This window comes from Scyliorhinus canicula, chromosome 4, assembly GCF_902713615.1.
Source record: "Scyliorhinus canicula chromosome 4, sScyCan1.1, whole genome shotgun sequence".
Lineage (NCBI taxonomy): Eukaryota > Metazoa > Chordata > Chondrichthyes > Carcharhiniformes > Scyliorhinidae > Scyliorhinus > Scyliorhinus canicula.
In genome coordinates this window covers 85,984,953-86,007,943 of record NC_052149.1, presented here as the reverse complement: position 1 = coordinate 86,007,943, position 22,991 = coordinate 85,984,953, and the positions used below count along the sequence as shown (strand labels likewise).

At 46.3% G+C, this 22,991-nt stretch overlaps 1 protein-coding gene across 4 annotated transcripts in view; it reads right to left on the bottom strand.

Annotated features, from left to right (window-relative positions):
* Nucleotides 1-4,048: 4,048 nt before the first annotated feature.
* Nucleotides 4,049-22,991, bottom strand: part of LOC119964739 (P-selectin-like) — a 149,922-nt gene continuing 130,979 nt past the window's right edge. For all 4 annotated transcript variants that reach the window (XM_038794666.1, XM_038794668.1, XM_038794669.1 and 1 more), the window contains 4 exons: nt 14,512-14,646; nt 10,930-10,960; nt 8,069-8,124; nt 4,049-5,019 (listed from right to left, as the gene is read on the bottom strand). In XM_038794666.1, coding sequence (XP_038650594.1) covers nt 5,012-5,019; nt 8,069-8,124; nt 10,930-10,960; nt 14,512-14,646 — 230 coding nt within the window. In that variant the 3' untranslated portion in view covers nt 4,049-5,011. The remainder of the gene's footprint in view (nt 5,020-8,068; nt 8,125-10,929; nt 10,961-14,511; nt 14,647-22,991) is intronic.

Here is a 22,991-nt window from a genome sequence, read left to right as displayed (position 1 = left end):
TAGAATCGCACTTTCACAGGTATGACACTACAGTAACATTGTGTAGAATGATTTTTCTGGGACAAAACACAAAACTTAATGTTTTCATTGAAAACTCAACCATCATAAGTAAATGTGCTAACATAAATAACTCTAAATGCCAAAAGTCATAAGAATCTTGTTATTTTGCCACCTGTAAGTATTGATTTTCTTGTAGATATGAAGCACAATGTTTCTTTGTAAATCCACAGCAGGCACTCATTGCATTAAAGGCTGGGAGCATAGTTTTGGCGTTTGCACTCAGAGCATGATTGTTATAGAAATTCACCTAAAATTGAGCATCACCCCCTACACACATTTACCCACCTGCATAAATAAAACTGACACTATGGGCGCGATCTACTGGTAACGTTCCGCCGGAATTGGCTGGTAGATGGGGAGGTGGTGACATATTGGTATTGTCACTGGATTAGTAAACCAGAGACTCAGAGTAATGCTCTGGGGCCCCAGGTTCAAATCCCGCCACTGCAGGTGGTGAAATTTGAATTTAATAAAAATCTGGAATTGAAAACGTCTGATGATGACCATGAACCCATTGCCGATTGTCGTAAAAACCCCTCTGGTTCATTAATGTCCTTTAGGGAAGGACATCTGCCATCCTTACCTGGTCTGGCCTACCTGTGATTCCAGACCCACGGCAACGTGGTTGACTCTTAACTGCCTCCTCATGGCAATTAGAGATAGGCAATAAATGCTGGCACCGCCTGCGACGCCCACTTCCCATGAACAAATAAAAAAATAATCCCGGAGAGACACCCCCCCCCCTGGATTACCGATGGCCTTACTCCTCACGAGATTTAACCAGACCTCACAAGCCACTTGCAATCTGGGTCCCACCCACAATGGGCAAGACCCAGTCTCACACCCTTAAGTGAGTTTAAGAACCCACTTAGCCGTACCGCCGCCACCGGATCGAACGGCCACCTGACATCTACCAACCACACTGAGGAGACCCCAGGCGGGCATTGTTCATTACTGGTCCCCGTAAATGGGAACCTGGTGGAATGGTACCTGGGGTGGGGGGACGCCCAGGCAATTGGGGTCCCGTGTGGACGGCCTCTGGGCAGCTTGGCACTCTGAGCCCAGGGGTGCCCTGCCCTTGTGAGGTTGGTACAGGGAGGCTCGATGGCCCCCTGATAGGAAGTTGAAGTGTTGTGAGGGTCCGGGGGTTGTGAGATTAGGACGCCATTTTAAATGGCATCCCAATCTCTTCCTGGCGGAGTTCCTCAGTGATGCTGAGTGTGGCCTTGGGGAGCGTTCCCAGCTGGAGCTCGAAATGGCAACATAGTGCTGTCAGATAGTGGAGTTACCCCGCGAAACCTGCCCAGAACGGACTCTATTTCTTTCCAGTTAGAACGCGCCCTGTATATCATAAATAAGAAAATGACCAAGAAAGGATCTCTGGCTGGTGACTAATCCTGAGCCAATTAGATTCTCACCCATGACCCATACCAAGATACATAATATTTACCATATACAAGACATCTGAACAATTTGATAGAATTATAAGTTTTAGAAACAGGAAAGGCCAATATGCCTAATAAGATCACCATTTCTAAAAATGCCTCAACCCTGTCTACCCTCACTCACATCTCACTACATTTATCTAATTGCTTGTTAATTTAGTATCCTTCCTTTTTAATTTCCTTACAGTAACTTCTCCATTTAAACTATCATAAGCCCCTTATTAGATCAGCGATTTGTTAGCAGTCCCTTATGTCTTTCTCTGGCATGATATTAGTGATGAACTCTTGCTCTATAGCCATCCAGGCTCTCGTCACACCGTCCAGAGTCATGATGACTCTGATCTTTTACAACAGTGATGTTTTATAATCTGCTCATGAGCACTGAGGTTTTCCGTAACACCAGAGCTGATTATGCACAATAGGACCCAATGGGAGGACATCTGGGCCGCAATCTATCGGTGTGCATCGCAAACAATCAAAACACTTAGTTTGGTTGAAGCAGAATGGAAATGATTGCCCCTTTGACATCATGATGTACCTCTCAAATTGTGACTGAATATCTGAGATGGTTTAAAGTTCTACACTTTAGCAAGAATAAAAAAGAAAGACTTGCATTTATATAGCACCTTTCATAAGCTCAGGACATCCCAAAGACCTTTCCAGCCAGTGAAGTACGTTTTTGATGTGTAGTCACTCCTATCAAGTGAGAAAGGTTGTATTTTGCTTAGGACACATGGATTACTTACTGGTGCAATGGTATCACTGAACACTAGGTGTTGACAGAATGAAGGGTTTTGGTTGTAACTGAGCGTATAGCTGAAGCATTCTCTGAATCCTGTCTAGCATTTACATAACAGTCTTACATGCATCATTTGTTTTGGTAAGCAGTAATGATACAATTTTTGTTTTTAAAACCAATCGTTCAACAAAATAGGGGCCGGGATTCTCCGAACCCACAACGGGTCAGAAAATCGGGGGGGGGGGGGGGGTTGGGAAATTTCCGCCACCTGCTCTGACGCCGGGCCGACAATTCTCCAGCGACCAGAGAATCGGTGCCAATCGCGCCTACGCGGTTGCCGCTACAATAGGCCCCCACGCCGATTCTCCGCGGGTGACGGGCCGAACTCCCGCCGAGTTCCGCTGGCGTGGTTAAAACCTGGTACCCACTGGGAGCTTGGACCCGCGGCCGCTATGGATGTCCTGGTGATGGGGGGGGGGGGGGGATCTGACTCCAGGGAGGGCCTCCTCGGGGTCCAGGCCCGCGATCGGGGGCTTCCGATCGGGCGGGGTGGGCGGCCGCGATCTGGAGGGGGCCTACCTCCTTCCGCGCGGGCCCGCTGTTAGGCCCCCGACATGTTGCTCCGCGTCGACGTGGAGACGGCAACCATGTGCCGTGACGGAGACAGCCGTGGCGTGCATGCGCAGACCTGCGGCAGCCGTGGCAGGCAAGTGCGAACCCGCGCCGGCCGTGCAGGGCTGCCCTTTGGCACCGGAGCAATGCACAGCACTCCAGCGCCGTGCTAGCCCCCTAAAAAATGGTGAATTTCTGGGCCAGGAGACTCGTTGACGCCTGCGTACACCACTCCGGGGTTTATGCCGGCGTCAACACTTGGCTGGGATTTCGGAGAATCCCAGTCCGGGTTTGTGCTGTGAAATGTTTGCTCACTGCGCTGCACGAGTGAAAGATCTTGATAGAATAAGCCACAGAAATGGGAAGTAGTCATTTGGTAATACAGAACTAGAATATCATTGAAAAAATACATTTTATTGAAGCTTTCTGTCTTGCACTCATCAGGACAATCTCAAGCAAACCAAAATAATTTTATACTGTATGAGAATAGAGTGCTGGTTGGTTAGCAAGTGGATTCTGATTGAAAGAGGTATTGCCATGGAGAAATCACCAGTTAATGGTGACTGGCAATTACGATGGCAACTAATTTAAGATTGTCAGTCAGGCTTGCAATTTGGCGCATTTCCGTGTACAGGAAGCTACATATAGTAATACACAGTCCCCTCTTGTTGTAGACGGAAAGAGCATGTACACACATCGAGCCTGTTTCTGCTGAACAAAATAAGTGACAGCCATTTGCTGGTTCATTCTTCGGGGAAAGCTTTAACTAATCAAAGTCAAGCTGCCTGGTTCAAATTTTTAAACAATGATTGGTAGTTAACTGTCATTCACCATTAACTGTTGCATTCTCCACGGTAATGCCTCTACCTATCAGAGTCCACTTGCCAACCAATCAGCACTCTCTTCCCATACAAGATGAAGTTGTTGTTTCCCTTGAAATTGATATTCTTGTGATCGTCTTGATGAGTGCAAGATGAAAAGCTTTGAAAAAATGTATTTTTTCAGAAATGGGAAGGTTTGTTTGCATCTCCGTTTTGGAAATTTGGACATGGCTCCTTAAACACACTTTCATTGGTCAACAAAATAACATGAGTTACCCTATCCACTGTATATATGGGAAATATCTTGGTGCACATTGTATTTGGAAACCTGAAACCATAGACCTCTTGTTATGATGGTTTAACATCTCAAACTTTGACACAACATTTAATACAGAGAGAAGAATTTCTAAAGAAAAGTGATGCGCTGAACACATCAACCAAATCATCTGGTTAGCTATTCAAACATACAGAAATCAATAAGAAATTGCATTTTTAAATGCTCTATGTTAGAGAGACATCTCAGATCACTTTACTGAGTTGTAGACATTAAATGAACTATGTACAGGAGGGATAAGGGCCTGCAAAACCGTGATCAAAGAGAAGCATTAATAGCTCCCTCTTGGTGGCAGGGAGAGGTGACAGTAGAGCTGCTGAAGGTCAGAATTCCATGGGATATGGGCATGTTGGCTGAAGAAGCAGACAGTTGTTCAACCTGAGGACGTGGACAATGAGAAATTGTCTTGTGAGAGAGGGAGATATCACTTGAGAAGATAACTAGAAGTCAGGAGGGCTGTAATCGCAGAGGGGAAATTCAATGAAGTTGACTCCCGTGGACACAAAGCACCGGTGGATCTTGACAAAGAAAGGAGTAATGTGAATGCAGGCTAATGTGAGCAAATCATTCTGGATGAATTGTAGCCTATTGTGGATAAAAGTAAGCTGGTTCAGGAATAATTGGCAGTGCAGATTAAGGTTTCAGCAGGGAGAAACAGGCAGTGTTACAACAGTGAAAGAAAGGGGCCAGGTACAGGGGAGAAAGCAGAGTTCAGGGTTCAACAGAATGCCAAGATATTGCATGTCTGGTCTTAATGTTAAATTAGGCAGATTGATGGAATCTGCCTAATGGCCCATGGGTGTTTGAGAAAGCTGAAGGACATTGAGGAGGAAGGTGGCTCTTCAGACCTGAATGTTGGAGAAAGTGGCGATACCCTTGGAGAAAATGAAGGAGGCAGGGAATAGTTCTGAAATACATGCTCGGTGTGGAACAATAACACCCATTTGCCAGATGTCCCATTTTCTTTGTTCGTTCATACAGATGACACTTGTCCTATTCATCAGGATCCTGTTAAGAACAAAAGATTTACCACAATTATACTCGGGTTTTAAACCTAAAGAAACTGACTTTTGGTGATATGACAGTCCCACCATCCCAGTTACAGCCTGGTAAGCCTTTGCTGCACTCCTCCATATCAAGAACATCCTTCCTCAGTGATGTGACCATCAATTCACTCGAGACACGATAGGAAGTAAACTATGGCTTTAATAGACTTACAACTGAGCTTGCTTGCGACCAGAAGAACTGAGGGCAGACTCACAAGGCTGCAGCCCTTTATACTTCCTGTAGTGGGAGGGGTCACGGGCGGAGCCATGGGTGGAGCCGAGGGTGGAGCCCTGTACAAGCTCCTCATCTCCCCCTGTGGGCAGAGCTGCGCAACGGCTCACAGACAGGGCCCACAAGGACACAATGCTATACAGTGTGAACGCAATACTATACAGTGTGAATTACATGATGTACATTCACCACACTCAGTCAAGGCCACCAAAACTGCACACACTACTCCAGGTGTGGCCTCACCAATGCCCTATACAATTGCAGTAAAACATCTCTATTCCTATACTCAAATCCTCTCCCATGAAGGCCAACATACATTCTTTACTACCTGCTGTACCTGCGTGCTTACTTTCAGCGACTGTTGCACAAGGACACTAAGGTCTCGCTGAGTATCCACCTCTCCCAATTTACACCCATTCAAATAATAATCTACCTTCCTATTTTTACTACTGAAGCACATTTACCCACATTATACTGCATCCGTCATGCATGTGCCCACTCACTCAGCCTGTCCAAATCCCTCTGAAGTATCTCTGCATCCTCCTCACAGCTCACCCTCCCACCCAACTTTGTATCATCTGCAAATTTGGAGATAATACATTTAGTTCCCTCGTCCAAATCATTAATATATACTGTGAACAAGTGGTCCTAACACAGGTCCCTACGGTACCCCACTAGTCACTGCCTGCCAATCAGAAAATGACCCATTTATTCCAAATATGTGCTTCCTGTCTGCTAACCAGCTTTCTATGCATCTTAAGACACTACCCACAAACCCATGCGCTTTATCTTTATCTGTTAATCTGCTATACGAGACCTTGTCGAAAGCCTTCTGAAAGTCTAAATAAACCACATCCACCAGTTTGCCGTGGTCAACTCTACTCGTTGCATCCAACACCTTGATCTTATGTTGTTCACATATGGAAGTTGGGTGTCACATCAGTCAGCAGGGCTGATGCACAAAATAACAGCACCAGGTCAGATGCTTTTGTCCCACCAAGTCCCAGGAGGTGCAGTGCAGTGCACTATAAGGGTGCATGGCCTCAATAGTACCATCTGCAACAGCATTATGGATCATGCTTCAGGTCTCCTTCCCCACTACATTGCCCCCCAAATTTCTGAAGCTTCACCTTAGAGGGAATCTGCAATCCTTATCCTGTCTGGCCTGCTTGTGACTCCAAAGCCACAACAGTGACTAGCTCTTAACTAGCCTCTGAAAGGGCCTATCATGCTACTCAGTTCAACGGCAATTAGGGTTGGAAAACAAGTACTGGTCGTGCCAGTGATGCCCAAATCCTATGAAAGAATAAAATGATGCAGTTGTTTCTGGTGAAGAGCTGATATTCCTCTCTCCAAATGCAGGCTGGGAATTCTTGGCACTCTCAACACTCTGAACACAGAATGGTCCAAGTCCAACAATGAAAACAAAAGGCGTTTTTAACAAACAACTTGTCAGTGAGACTTGGACTGGGACATTCCTCAAAGCTGCGAGGGCTCTGGGATGAGGTGAGAGTGGCTGCCCTTGACACCAAGACAGCATTCAACCGAGTGTGGCATCAAGGAGCTCTCGCAAAACTGGAGTCAATGGGAATTAGGGAGAAAGCTCTCTGCTGGTTGGAGTCATGCTTGGCACAAAGTAAGATGGTTGGGGTGGTTTGAGGTCAATCATCTCAGTTCCAGGAAATCACTGCAGGAGTTCCTCAGGGTGGTGTCCTCGGCCCAACCATCATCAGCTGCTTCATCAATGACCTCCCTTCCATCATAAGGTCAGAAGTGGGGATGTTCGCTAATGATTGCACAATGTTAAGCACTATTCACAACTCCTTAGGTCCTGAAGCAGTCCATGTCCAAATGCAACAAGACCTGGACAGTTTCCAGGCTAGGACTGACAAGTAGCAAGTTAAATTCACTCCACACAAATGCCAGGAAATGACCATCTCCAACAAGAATCTAGCAATCGCCAATTAAGATTCAATGCATTACCATCACTGAATCCCCTACTGACAACATCCTGGGGAATTACCATTGACCAGAATCTTAACTGGACTAGCTGTGGCTACAAGAGCAGGTCCAAGGCAAGGAATCCTACAGTGAGTGACTCACCTCCTGACTCCCCAAAGCCTGTCCACCATCTATTAGGCACAAGTCAGGAGTGTAATGGAATACTCTCCACTTGCCTGGATGAGTGCAGCTCCAACAATACTCAAGAAGCTCAACACCATCCAGGACAAAGCTCATATAATTCCACACCTCACCACCTGGAGATTCCCCTCCAGGTCACTCACCATCCTGACTTGAAAATATATCACCTTTCCTTCACTGTCGCTGGGTCAAAATCCCTCCCTAACAGCACTGTGGGTGTACCTGCAACACAGGAACTACAGTGGTTCAAGAAGGCAGCTCACCACCACTTTCTCAAGGGCAATTAGGGGTGGGCAATGAATGCTGGGCTAGTCAGTGATGCTCACATCACATGGATTAATAAAAGAAAAATAAGCCAAATCATTTTTTGTTTCATCAGCAGGATCTTTGAGCTATGGAGTATTCTGGCTGCTGCTGACGTGCACCAAACAGAAGGCCTCTTGAGTCTGAAGCAGGGCTCTGGTTCCCAGTGCAAGTACTAGACAGCGTCCAACACCCATAGAACTATATTCCTGCACCACACAGCATCAGAAATTGTACTCATCATCCTTGAAAAATATTCTTCTTAAATTGGTTACAAATTGTAGTTTCTACCCATACAGTACTTAGTAAATGTTGATAAGATTTGCAGTCTTACCTGCAGCTGCATTGTCAAAGGACGGATTGTCAAATGTATCTTCTGTGCCCCCAATACTGGAAGAATAAATGTAACAGTTTAATTCCGTAGTAATTGACCTTGGGGCGGATTCTCCACCTCCCCAGCTGGGTATTTCTCGGCAGCGAACCTTCTCTGGCAGCGGGATTCTCCGTTCCTCCTGCTGGCCAATAGGATTTCTGAATGTAGCCATCCCACGCTGCCGGGAAACCCACGGGCAGGGTTATACTGCCAGTAGAACGGAGAATGCCGCCAAAGGAAAATTCATCCCCTTGTCATTGCTCATAGACAATTTAAAAACAAAATTGGAATTGAGTCTGCCTCAGGAGGCAACATTTCTGAGCAAACTTGGACCCAGTGTGTGAACAAGTGCTCAGACCTTAACCAGCTCCATATCTTCAATTCAGAATTGGAGTGTTTACAACGCGAATGATCAATAATTGCCGTATTCTCTGAGATGTGTAGGTTCGATGGTTTGACCATGCTAAATTGTCCCTTAGTATCCAAAGGTTAGGTGGGATTATGGGGATAGGGTGGGGTTGGACCTAGGTAGGGTGCTCTTTCAGAGGGCCGGTGTAGAATCGATGGGTCGCATAACCTCCTTCTGCACTGGAAGGATTCTCTGTGTCACAGAATTGGTGATGTCTGGCATTTGATGAACAAAATGCAACTATGGTCTGCGTTCTACGAGGAAATGATGGCCCTGCCCATTAGCTGAATGACCTTTGCAGGCCCTGGAATCCATGACACAAATGTGCATGGCTCAGGAAGTCAATTGCCTGAGGTTGTGGCTTCTGCCCCTATGCCGGGAGATGTCCCGGTGACAAGAGCTGCCAACCAAGAAGATGGTCAGCAACACTCCAGTCCCAACAGCACCGCCTGGAAGCTGGGATTGCAGTCAGTGTCCCAGCAAGAGCATTGCTGGAAGTCAGGCCTGAAGGTAAGTGGAGCAACCTTGCCTCACCGGTCAGCCAGACCCGGCAAGGGGGGGTGGAAGGAGATAATTGGGAGGCGATTAGCTGTCCCACCGCTGGGAAAATACCAGTGGAGGTGGATGAGCGATGGGATTGGCTCCTTCCCACCCATACCATCCATCTGATTTTCTACCCCTCCCGCTTCCCAGAACATATAATTCCAGCCTGTTTGCTGACATGTTAGTAGATCTCCAATGGCATTGCTCCTGGTGAGTTATAGGATGTGTTGTTTTACCCCAAGGTGGTAATTACCTCTGCGTCTGGATTGAGCAATTCATAATTCTCAGTGTTTTCAATCTGAACTTAGTTCCACTTGCGTTGTCTGCTCTGAAATCAGCACCTTCAATTCTCTCCTTCCATACATACTCTCCCAACCACATTCAAGGCCATCCCATCCATCTGCTCGTCTTCCATTTAATATTTTCCCTAATTAACAGCCCGATTGAGATTGGAAAATTTGTGAAGAAGCCGCAAAGACAAACTTCATCTTCTGTCTTTGCTGGTATTAATGGGCCATCACATCAATACAACAGCCTGGAGTTTTAAAAAGAGTTTAGAAATGTTTATTGGGGACTGAGTTGCACAGTGGGTCAGTGCCCTGTTTATGACTTCATAGATTGTTTGAATCCATTCATAAGAACATAGGAACGTGGGACTTAGGAGCAGGAGGAGACCATTCAGCCCTTGGAGTCTGCTCCGCCATTCGATAAAATCGTGACTGATCTGAGCATCACCTCAGCTCCATTTTTCTGTCTACCCCTCAATAACAATTGACTTCCTGGTCTAGCAAAAATCTATCCAACTCAATCTTTAATAAATTCAATAATCCAGTTTCCGAGAACATTTCACAGAATTATGATCCTCTGAGAGAAAAAAATATTTCTCCTGTTCTCCATCTTAAAAAGGAGACCGTTTCTTTGTAAACTGTGCCTGCTAGTTCTAGTTTCCCCTACAGAGGAAATACCTTCCTATCAAGTCTCCTTGGGCTCTTAAATGTTTCTCTCTCAATCTTCGTGAGACAAGAACTTCATCCCAGGAATGAATGAAGCACAGTAGCACAGTGGTTAGCACTGTAGCTTCACAGCGCCAGGCTCCCAGGTTCGATTCCCGGCTTGGGTCACTGTCTGTGCGGAGTCTGCACGTTCTCCCAGTGTCTGTGTGGGTTTCTTCCCGGGTGCCCTGGTTTCCTCCCACAAGTCCCAAAAGACATGCTGTTAAGTAATTTGAACATTCTGAATTTTCTCTCTGTGTACCCGAACAGGTGCCGGAATGTGGTAACTAGGGGATTTTCACAGTAACTTCATTGCAGTGTTAATGGAAGCCTACTTCTGACACAAATAAACATTATTATTATTATTATTATTCATACCCTTTTTCAAACAAGGAGACCAAAACTGTAGACAGTACTCCTGATGTGGGATGACCAAGGCCCTGTACAGCCGCAGGAAAACCTCTTTAGTCCAAAGAGATGGGATGAAATTCTGCTCCTGACTGGCTTCATGTGATATGTGAGATGCCTTTGGGTAGCCTCAACCTGACAGTGAGACTGGTGCCATCACATCACATCAGCAACATGATTCTTATTGACAGTTTTACTCAGAAAAGCTACATGAATAGTCAATATAATGCAGAGCATTACACTAGTATAGTATGTGGTGTGCTTCCAAAACTGGGGAGAAAGCACCTCCTGATGGCAGGAAAAGGAGCTGTGCATTGAAGCCACTGTACAGCACTTGTCCAGGGAGCTTGGCACTGATTCTGGGAGCCCACAATGAACCAGTATTCAATTTCTCAGGCTAAAGTTCCCATTTTGATGAGCACAGACATTTATTTTTAAGTTAAGAGAAAATACAAAGAAGATGAAGTTACCTTTCAGAATTTAGTATTGCTGTATCAGATTCTGAAAAAATAAACAAAACAAATTGAATAGGAAAACTTGTACATTAAAATTTTTAATTTTAACAGCTTTCAAACTTACACGTGAACTAATAAAACACAAGTGCTTTCTGTCAGGGCAGGAATAGGAAAGCTATAATGGTCCTTAGTGCCTCTGCAGGAGGGAGAGATAAAGGGTCAGCAGAGATCCCAGTCTTTGCACTGACTTCTGCTGGGAGTATATGTGTGGGTGTCCGAAAAGGAGACTATGATTAAGTATAGTTGTGATGCCATCCTTGGTCAAAGAGCCAGTTACACTTACTGTCCAGCCTCACACGTGAAGACGAGGCACAGAGGACACCAGCATCCATGAATTAAGCACCCCAGGGAGGACTTTTACCCCTCCCACCGCCCGGCTATGGATGTGTGACAGGTCTGCCCACCCTCAGGTGGTGGGTATTCAATTGAAGTCATTAAAAGCCTATTGGTTTCTTCGTCGGCATCCAGGTCCCCACAGGTGGCAGGGGATGTAGTAACTGCCTGGAGGCTGCGTAATGCCTGATGGACAGGGGGCTGGGGGGGGGGGGGGGGGGGGGGGAGGAATGCGGGCAGGTTAGCACTCCAGGAGATAGATACAGCCTCTCTGCCTGCCTGGATTCAGCAGCAGCCAGGCTCCTCCCCCACAATGCTGGCCCAGCTGCAAAGAACATTTCTTATTTAAAGTTGAAAAAAGTGGAGAGAGGGCACCTCCATTTTAGAATAATCTCCCATAGCTGCCATTACATCTTGCTGCTGCTTTCACACGGCAAGGCCTCTTATTGGCCCACAAGCTCAAGTATTCGCCTGCTATTCTTCATTGGAACTTGCTGGCCCTCCGGCCACTAATTCACCAATTCAGGGAAAGTCACTGTTGAGTGATTGTTTTTCATATATTGTGGGCTTCAGGTTGCCACGTGAAACCTTACAGGGGGGTTCAGAAGCCCACAGAGAAAATTGTACCCTGCGGACTTATATATACAATAGAGGAATGGGGAAATTATAAATTTTAATTTATTGAAGAGCTAGTATGAGTTTGAAAGATGGCAAAATCAATTAGGCAGATGATGCACTATCAGTTACTACAAAGACGAGAGTAGTGGAATAATCGAGGCCTTAATGTGCAAATATGTTGTGCTTCCTGTAGTTGCTACCAGAATGGCTGCAGCACCAGTGAGCACACACATTTATACTCCGCCTACTGGGCGGAGCCAGCAGGCATGGATTTACCCAGGGGCTGGTTTAGCACCAGGCTAAACAGCTGGCTTTTAAAGCAGACCAAGGCAGGCCAGCAGCACAGTTCAATTCCCGTTCCAGCCTCCCCAAACAGGTGCCAGAATGTGGTGACTAGGGGCTTTTCACAGTAACTTCATTTGAAGCCTACTTGTGACAATAAGTGATTTTCGTTTTTCATTTCATTTCTGGTATATGAGTCCTACCGTACTACATATAGTACAGCTAGTGTTGACTGCCACAGCAGACTGCCTGGACATTTAGCATGCGTTGTGTGCCAGAGGTACTTGTATGCGTGAATACTTCAAAAATACTGATTGGCCATGAAACTCTTTGGAACATTCTCAGGTTGTGCAAGGTGCTATGTTTGGCCTTGACCTTCCAGTCAGGAGTGAAGCTGTGGATTATACTGCTGACTGCATTTTAATTTATAATTTTATACCTTTGGTTGGCTATAGCGGGATCTTCCTGTCCTGGCTTCATTGTAGATTCATCATTGAGGTGACCGAGAGGCGAGGTAATGAAGTGCAGTTGCGAAGGAGCCACGCCCCCTTCATTGTCATGAACTGAAGACACATCCTTTGAGAGGAGAGAAGTAATGGGGGTGAGGGCATGAGCCAGGAATGTATGTGGTGGGTAAGCTGCAGGGGGTGGGTGAGCTGGGGAATAGGGAGCAAGTTGGGGTAGTTGGGTGGTTAGCTTGGGGGCGAGAGTGAGCTGGGTGGCCACGGGTGAGCTCGGGGTAGAGCATAAGCTGGAGGGTAGAGGGTGAGCTGGGAGGTGGAGATGAGTTGGGGATTGGGAGTTGACTTGGGGGTGAGGGTTGGAGTGAGCTGGTGGGTTGGGGGTGAGAGGTGAGCTGGGGGAGGGGTTTAGCTGAGATATGGGAGCTGAAGGGAAGCTGAAGGTGTGGGAATTTGTTGAACATGGGGTGCAGAAGCATTGGGGGGCGGTACCTTGCAGGGTGGTGGAGTGGTGGGGGGGGGGGGGAAGACGTGTGGGGAAGGTGAGCTGGGTGAGCCATGAATGCAGGAGCAGGGATAGCCAGAGATGGTGGGGGTTGGGGGTGGTTATTGTTGCCTCGCAGCTTGAGACAACAAAATCTTGTCTTGCAACCCCACTGGGGGTCACAACCCAATTTGGGAAGCGCTGTTCCACTAGGTACAGCTTAATAAATCAAATAAAAAACTTGTAAGTCCTGCGAAAATAACTCATGTTTCCTTGCTGACAGGTCCCAATAGGACACTCAGCAGGGGTTCCAACAGAGCCACTTCTGGCAAACTAGAAATTTGAGATTCCAAAGTAAGTTTCGTGCTACATTAGCAGCAAAAATGTGTTGTATTTGTCATTGTTGTGACTGGAAGATTTGTGTCAATCTTTCTGTGGAGTGATCTTTCGCTCTGGCAATCCAGTAGGTAAGCAAAGGTAATTCAAATGTGAGCAGATAGAGTGGCGATCTACCTGAATGGGAACAGAGTCCCATGCGATGAGCCGGATGTTTCTTGGCGATCGGAGCGCTGACGAGCACCATGCTATCGAACGGCCATTCAGGTAGATTGAGAGCCTCAGTGGGGAAAGCGTGGACGAGGCTCCCCCCCCCACACACACACACACACCCCTTGCACCTGCACAGGGCACTCCTAGGTCCGATCCCTGGCACAGGAAAATTGCCAGCCTAGTACCTTGGCACTGCCAGCCTGTCAGTACCGCTGCCAGCTAACAGTGGCACCTGGGAAACTTGGTAGTGCCAGGCTGGCACCCAAGTGGCACTTCCATGGTGTCAGGCATGCACTGCCAAGGTGCCCAGCTGGCACCAGCAGTGCCAGAGTGTCACCCAGCCCAGAGACAAGCACCTGGGAGCCTCCGATCCCCTGACGCACCTCCACGAGTGGCGTTCCACCTGGTCCCACTTTATGGAGAGCAGCACTGAACAACGCTCACCTGCAATCTCCAAAGCGAGGCGGTTATATCCCACGCCTAGAGTAGATTGTGGAAGTGCATATTAGAGTAAGACTAACATGCAGATTTGTCAAAAGTGATCCCACCCACAATGCGCAGGGTTCATGTTGCGACATCTTGTGAGATCACGTTAGATCTTGCAAGGTTTGGTGAGCTGGGTAGATCCCGGAAGAGGGATCTCCCGGCATCTACTGGTCACATTGTACTGTGCCGCGCTGCCTTTTGGGCGCAATGCGGCCGGTAGATCTCACCCAAAGATATAAGATGGCACATGTCTGGTTAGTATTTGTAACCAGTTCATTGGAAAATAAATCTTATAATTCTTGGACTCATGATACTGCGATTTACCTTCTTTTTTCAGTTTCTTCCTAATCATGACCACAATTGTGCCAACCATGCCAGCAAGAAGAGAAAGTCCAACAGCTGCTGCAATTGCACCCGGGTAAATCTGAGAAGCTGCTGCAGGGGGCAAGCTGCGAAGCACTGAACAGGAAAAGACCACAAGGCTGTCAACATGGTGAACACATACACACACATTACTGGAGCAGTCACAGCTGAATACTAATACAGCAGACCAACAACATTTGTGACCTTTTGCTCGCGGTTTATGCTACACTGATTAATTTTACATCATAAACAGCTTGCATTTGTATAGTGCCTTTAATGTAATAAAACATCCGAAAGGGCTTCACAGGAAGATTATAAAACAAAATATGGCAATGACCACATAAGGAAATATTTCGGCAGATGACCAAAATCTTTATCAAAGAGTACAGTTTTTGGGAGTGTCTCTAAAGGAGGAAAGAGAGCTTTAGGAAGGATATTCCAGAGTTTAGGACAAAGGCAGCTGAAGGCATGGCCACCACCAGTGCAGCAATTAAAATTGAAGTTGATCAAGAGGCCAGAATTACTGGAGTACAGGAAACTTGGGACGTTGTAGAGCTGCAGGAGGTTACAGAGATAAGGAGGATTATAGCGACTACAGAGATAGGTGGGATGAGATTGTGAAGCCATTTGAAAATAAGGGTGAAAAGTTTAAAATTGACGTGTTGCATTAACGGGAGCCAGGGATTATCGGTGAATGGGATTTGGTGTGAGTTAGGACATGGATAGCAGAGTTTTGGATGGACTCAGGTTTACGGAGTGTAGAATGTGAGAGGTTGCCAGGTGTGCATTAGAATAATCAAGTTTAGAGCAGAAGAAAATTAGAATGAGGGTCTCAGTATGAGATAAGTTGAGGCAGGGGCAGAGTTACAGATAAAGAAATAGGCAGTTAGTGATTATGATGCGGTGAAGGAAGCCATAATAAGTGCCTACAAAGTAGTGCCAGAACCTAGAGACAGAAGTTTAGCAATCTAAGAACAGAACCAGGGGCGCGATTCTCCGCACCCCACGCCGGGTGGGAGAATCGAGGGAGGGCCAGGCGAATCACGACACACCGCCCTGGCACCCCCCGCGATTCTTCCACCCCCCCAAAATGGCATGTCGCGTTTTTCGACAGGCCGCTCAGAGAATCGGCGCCCGCCGTTTCTCACGACGACCGGCAATTCTCCGGCCCGGATGGGCCGAGCGGCCTGCCGAACCCAACTGGTTCAGGTCGGCGCCAACCACACCTGGTCGCTGCCGGCATGAACAGCGCACGACCTCTGTGTGCGGGGCCTGTGGGTGGCGGAAGGAGGATCGAGCACCACAGGTGTCTTCAGGAGATGTCTGGCCCGCGATCGGTGCCCACCAATCGTCGGGCCGGTGTCTCTAAAAGATGCACTCTTTTCCCTCCGCCGCCCCGCAAGATCAAGCCCCCATGTCTTGCGGGGCAGCGGAGGGGAAGATGGCAACAGTGCATGCGCAGGTTGGCACGGCCAACCTGCGCATGCGCGGCTGAAGTCACTTAGGCGCCGCCGGCCGCGTCATTCCCGGCGCGCCGCTTTGATGCAAGCGTCAAGGCCCGGCGCCCGAGATTCACGCGCCGCTGCTCCTAGACCCCGGGAGAGGGGGTGGGGGGGGGGGGGGGGGTGTGGCATAGAGAGCGAGGAGCGGCCTCCGATGCCGAGTGAAACACTCCGGGTTTCACTCCAGCGTCGGCTGTTTGTCTCCCGATGGGAGAATTCCGCCCCAGGTCATGCTTATATAGAATTCGAAAGAATTAAAACAAGCTCATTTTGATAGGTGGGCAAGAGCACTAAAAATAAACCAAACATCTGAGGTGCTTCGGGAAATAATTATTTTAGAAGAATTTAAAGATTCACTTCCCGCAGTAGTGAGAACTCACGTGGAAGATCGGAGAGTTAAAACAGCTAGACAGGCCACAGAAATAGCTGACGATTGAGTTGGTTCATAAAGCAAAGTTTAGTGTCCGACATCAATTTCAATTTGCGACGGATGGAAACTGGGGACATGTGAACATACATAGAACATACACTATAGAAGAAGGCCATTTGGCCCATTGAGTCTGCACCGACCCACTTAAGCCCTCACTTCCACCCTATCCCCATAACCCAATAACCCCTCCTAACCTTTTGAACACTACGGGCAATTTAGCATTGCCAATCCACCTAACCTGCACGTCTTTGGACTGTGGGAGGAAACCGGAGCACCCGGAGGAAACCCACGCAGACACAGGGAGAATGTACAGACTCCACACAGACAGTGACCCAGCAGGGAACCGAAGCTGGGACCCTGGTGCTGTGAAGCCACAGTGCTAGCCACTTGTGCTACCGTTCTGCCCAAAGTGAAGTTCACAGGGGGTCCATACAGAGGAGGTGTAGTTGGTGATGTGTTGGGGAATTTGTCTCAGAAAAAAAGGAAACCAATGATAATGATAGAGAGATAAGAAAACTCAAGTGTTTTCATTGTAATAGATTGGACACGAGAGGTTGCAGTGTTGGTGGCTTATGAAAGTACTGGGAAGACAGACTCGGCAAAACAGGATAAGCCAGAAGAGTTTATTAAAGTGGGAAGGAAAACCACTATCCCAGTGGAAGAGGTGCCAGAGAGTGTACAAACTGTTCAGAAGCTGGTGAATAAGCAGATAACTTTTTAAGGATTTTATTTGTGAGCGTAAAGTTTACTCGTGTGTACAAGGTGGAGTAGGTGAGGCGATTAAGACCTTACGAGATACAGGAGCAAGTCAGTCTTTAATGGTGAGGGACAAGGAGATAGTAGTTTGGAAGGCACATTGTCGGAAAAGGTGGTAATACGTGGGATTGGTGGTGAGAGCAGTTGTGTTTCACTATGTAAGGTGAGGTTACAGAGTCCGTTGAAAGGTGGTGAAGTGGAAGTAGGAATATCATTGTCAGAGATACCAGTTATAGTGGGGAATGGTATAGCTGGATCAAAGGTGGGAGTACAGCCTATTGTAGTTGAAAAGCCAGAGGAAAATCAAACAATAGGGTTGATGCAAGAGTTATATCAGGGAGTATTTCCTGAATGTGTAGTAACTCAATCACAAAGCCACAGGCTGAGACAGGAGGATGAGAATGGGAGGAGTGCAGATAGGGAGGATGAATTGTCAGAAACTGTGGGTGTGATCTACCTGAATGGGGACAGAGTCTTATAGCACGAGATTAGCTGGGTGTTTCCCGCTATCTAATGCTCATCCGGGTAGATAGAACATAGAACAGTACAGCACAGAACAGGCCCTTCGGCCCTCGATGTTGTGCCAAGCAATGATCACCCCACTCAAACCCACGTATCCACCCTATACCCGTAACCCAACAACCCCCCCCCCCCCCTTAACCTTACTTTTTAGGACATTACGGGCAATTTAGCACGGCCAATCCACCTAACCCGCACATCTTTGGATCAGGGGCCTCAGCAGGGAACTCCCCGACTTTGCCCACTGGAACTCCTCGGGGCAGTGTTTAAATGGCATTCCAAACTCTCGAACCACTGACCTGATCCTCAAAACCCTTCCAAGCTGCAACTCAATATGAGGGGTCCCCAAGCACCCAGAACCCCCCCCCCCCCATACACACATCCGTGCAGGGCACCCCCTGGCCCGATCACCACTGTACAAAAATGCCAGCTCTGCACTTTGACTGTGTCTGCGTTATACCTTGGCAGTGCCCCATTCCCTGCCAGTTGGCAGTGTCACCTGGGCAGCTTGGCAGTGCCTGGATGCCAGTGGCAGTGTGCCCAGGTGAAATTGGCAGTGCCAGGATACCACCATGCCCAGAGGACACGCTCCTGGGGCCTCGAATTCCCTGGGCGACCCCCACAATTGCCATTCCATCTAGCCCCCATTTGTGGAGACCAGCACTGAATGGTTCTCACCTAAGGTCTCCAATGTGAGGGAGTTAGATCCCACACCTTGGTTAGATCTCGGGAACGCATATTATCGTGAAACTAGCTCTCTCACTCTAATATGCAGATTTGCCAGAAAGTGATCCTGCCCATAATGTACGGGATTCACATCGCAACTTCTCGCGAGATTGTATTAGATCTTGGGAGACGTGGCAAGCCGGGTATATCCTGGAACTGAATTATTGACAAAGGTTTCTTGTGCCTATGGAGATGGTCACAGAGACCATTTTTAGATCTGAGAATACCAGGACCACCTGGACTTAACTAATGCAAAAGTGTCCGAAAGAAAATCTGATTGCTGATGCAATGTGGGAAAAGTTTGCACTGGACAATATTCATGTGATGTTTGCTTATTTCAAAAAAGACTATATGTACTGTACAGAATGTAAACTGTATCTAATCTTAAGAAATGTTTAGAATTGAAAACGGTTGAGAAAATAAAGCCATCTGTGTATATTAATAGATCATTTTCTTTTGAGGAAGGGAGCTGTCATGATAGGGAGATATTTGGAACTTGGGTCCAAGATGTAGAAGGCATTTTAGGGCTTAAAAAGACTGCTAATAGCAAACTCAGAAGGATACGTCCACAGCCTGAGTTGCCTTGTCCCATTCAGACTTAACCTCGTTAGTGGGAATAGACAGGATGATCCACTCAAGATTTTTTGTCATTTGGGCCTACCTTGTTTGACCAGCCATCACCCCATCACAGAGTCTGATGGACATATTTGCCTGTCAATGGAAGGTTAGTTGCATATAAATGACATAGCTCTTTTCTTTTGTATAAATGGGAGTTGGCAATCAGCCAAGATAACGAGAATACATTCAAGTCTGACCACCTCAGGGGACAACCTTTGTTTGAGGGGGTGGGTGGAGCTAGAGAGAGAGAGGCAGAAAATGCTATTTGAACAATTACAGAAAAGGCTGTGGAATCGACTAGGGAGGTCATGAAAGTTGCCACCATGGCAGACTTGGAAAAAAGATTCTGAACAAATATCCCTAACAGAAGTAAAGTGCTCTGTAAATGCAAGTATTGCCTTTGTCTGTTTGTACAAGTGGAACAGGAGCTGCATTTTTATGTACAGTGTGGTTTAATGGGAACTCATGTGTTAAGGTTAAGAAATTGCATGTAATCTTTTATTTTTGTTTTAATAACGTTTGTTTATAAAATAACCAAGTCCTATTTCTTACCTTATCACTCCCAGAACTAATCGGTCTTTCTGCGCAGTCTTAAAAACTTAAAAACATTACGCGTCTGTTTCAACATATTAGCCATTGTTGATGGCTGACCAGGTGTCAGTAACAGTGTGGCAGTCATACATGTGGAAACTAACATTGTGCATTTGGATGATTTTACCCAGGGACAGATATAGATGAAATGGAGGAAGCCAAGGATAGAACCTTAAACAGAAGTAATTGTTCAGGAGTGGGAACAGAAGCCATTGTAAGTAACACTCAATTTACAATTAGATTGATAAGAATAGAAGCAGGCAAATGAAGATCCACCCAGCTAGACAATGTGCAGAAGCATTGGAGGAGGACAGTATGATTAATTGTGTCAAAGGCTACAGACAGGGTGAGAAGGACCAGAATAGATAGTTTGCTTTTGGCATGGTCATGTAGGATGTCAAGTATGACTTTGTTTAGAGCTGTTTTGGTTGTTTGGCAGGGATAGAAACCTGATTGGAAGGATTCAGGCATGAAGTTCCTAGAAAGGTGGGCATGAATTTGGGAGGCTACATGATGTTTAAAGACTTTCGAGATGAACGAGAGGGCAGAGGTTAAGGTTTGACTTTTGAGGAGAGAGGTGATGAAGACAGATTTGAAGGAGAGGGGAACAGGAACTGAGGGGGAAAGAGAAACCTTAGTACCCCCGAAAGCTGAAATTGATGGTGCATAGATATTGACTACTATCTGCAACTCGGAAGTTTAAAATAAAGGATTATATTAACATCCATAAACAAAATATATCAGTTTGAAGTTACAACATATTATTGACAAAATGGCAATGAGGAAGATGCCATTATTCAACCCTGATGAGGGATTCCCTTCAATAATCTCATCAAGGCAGGGAGTTAAAACTGTCCACCCCACTAGCTACCTCACAAAAAACAAAAGTAGAGGATTAATATCCCTATGGTGCGATAGCCAACAAGTAAAGGTTGGTACCTGAACCTGGGAACAGTGGTTGCCAAAGAATGTGTCAAGATGAATACAGTCATTGAGGCATAAATGCATTCCCAAGCTGTGGTCTCAATGTAACTTTGAAATAGTTGCACTTTCGGAAAGGTCAGCTGCAGAAGGTTTAACGATATATTATCACAATGATGTTACAATTCAATAGAGCCCATCAGGTACATTGAAATTAAAGCAGATGACTTCCATACACAGACTTCTTCACAGGATGATCAGAAAAGAAAACAGGCAAATGACCAATATGCAAATTATTGGGAGAAATTTGGCCATAGGTTGATGTTTTGTCAGTTGTCATTTTTACTGTTCAGTGCCAAGACTGCCCATAACCTTCAGAAGTGAATTATACTGTTTCAGGAAGATGGGGGGGGGGGGGGGGGGTTGCAAGAGCAAAAGGACCTGAAATTGCATGTTCACATATCCATGAGGGTGATAGGCAAATTGATTGCGCAATTAAGAAAGTACATAGGACACTTTGCCTTGTCAATAAGGTAATTGAACAGAAGTCATATCAAACCTCTGCAAATCACTGTTCTCAGCCACAGCTGGAGTACTGTGCACAATTCCTGGGCACCATACTTTAGGAAGGATGTCAAGGTCTTGAAAGCATACAGAGGAACCTTTACCAGAATGATACCTGGGATGAGTGACTAAAGTTATGTCGAAAAGTAGAGGCTGTCATCAGAGCAGAGGAGATGAAGGGGAGACCTCATAGATGTATTCAAAATTGAATAGTATTGATAGTGTAAAAAGGGAGAAACTTTTTTCTGGCAAATGTGTTGGTAACAAAAGGTTATATATTTCAAATAATTGGCAAAAGAACTAAAGCAGAAATGAGAATCATAGACATTTACAGATTGGAAGCAAGCCATTCAGCCCATCATGCCATACCAGATGACAAGGAACAATTTGGTCTAAGCCCGGTTTCTGGTTCTTAGACCATAGCCTTGTGTGTGAAGGTGCTTCAAGTGCGTATCCAAGTACTTTTAAATGTTATGAGGTTTTCGACCTCTATCACCCTTTCAGACAATGAGTTCCAGATCCCTATCAACCCCTGGGTTAAAGGTGTTTCCCTCAAATCTCCTCCAAACCTCTTACCCTAAATCTATGCCCCCTGGTTATGAATCCCTCAACCAAGGTGAATTAGAACTCCCTAGCCACGCTATCTAGGGTCCCTCACAATTTTATACATTTCAGTGTGGTCATCCTTTAGCCTCCTCAGTTCCAAAGAAAACAGCTCTCACCTCTCCAATCTTCCCTCCTTGCGAAAATTCTCCAGTCTAGGCAACATGCCTGGAAATATTCTCTGTACCCCTTCTAACACCATATCTTTCCTGCAGTGCAGTGATCAGAACTGCAATACTCTACCTAATGTCTTATATACTTCCAGCATAACCTCCCAGCTCTTATATATTATGCCTCAGCCAGTAAAGGCATGTAACTCAGATGCCTTCTTAGCCATCTTATCTCCCAGTCCAGCCACCTTCAGAAATATATGGACATGCGCTGCCCATTCTCTCTGTTCCTCCACACTTTCTACTATTTATTTTGTACTTTGTTGCCTTTTTAGCCATCTCCAGGTGCATTAGCTCACACTTCTTTGGATTGAGCTCCATTTGCCAGTTGGTTGGCCCATTGATGTCTTTCTTCTTCATTATCAACCACACAGCCAATTTTTGTATCCTCTGCAAACTTCCCCTCTAAATTCAAGTCCAAATCATTGATACATACCACAAAAACCAAGGGTGCGGAATTTCAGTGGGAAGCAGAATTTCAGAGTAGGAGAAGCAGATCCCAGGAACTTTCAAAAGACAATTGGACACACAGTTGAAGAGGACTAATCTGTCGGATTGTCGGGAGAAAAGCTGAAGAGTGGGACTAAATTGGATGGTTCCCTCATTCGAAGAGCTGGCATGGTCACAATGGGTTTCATGGCCTCCTTCTGTGCTGTAAGATTCTATGATTCTGAGGGACAGCTACCCTAAAGGTAACACAGGCCCTATGTGGCTGACAAAGCTGTGGAGGTGAAGGAGGCAAAATGGCACCATTCAGCAATCATCCCTCGATTGGTGTTATTTTCCCTTTAGCTACTGCATTATCTAATCATCATGATAGGGTATCTAGGTGAAGCACTAAACTGGTGTCATCATGCCTTAATTTATTGGGTTTGCAAAATAAGAAAGCTAAGTGCTGTGGACTATTTGATTGTGGAATACCTCACAATAAAACCCAACCCTGCATTCACATGACCTGCACTTTCTCAGTGGGATCTGTGGATAACTGGCAGGAGTAGAAACCTTGATCCAATGGGACTGAGGCTAATTGTAGCACCATTC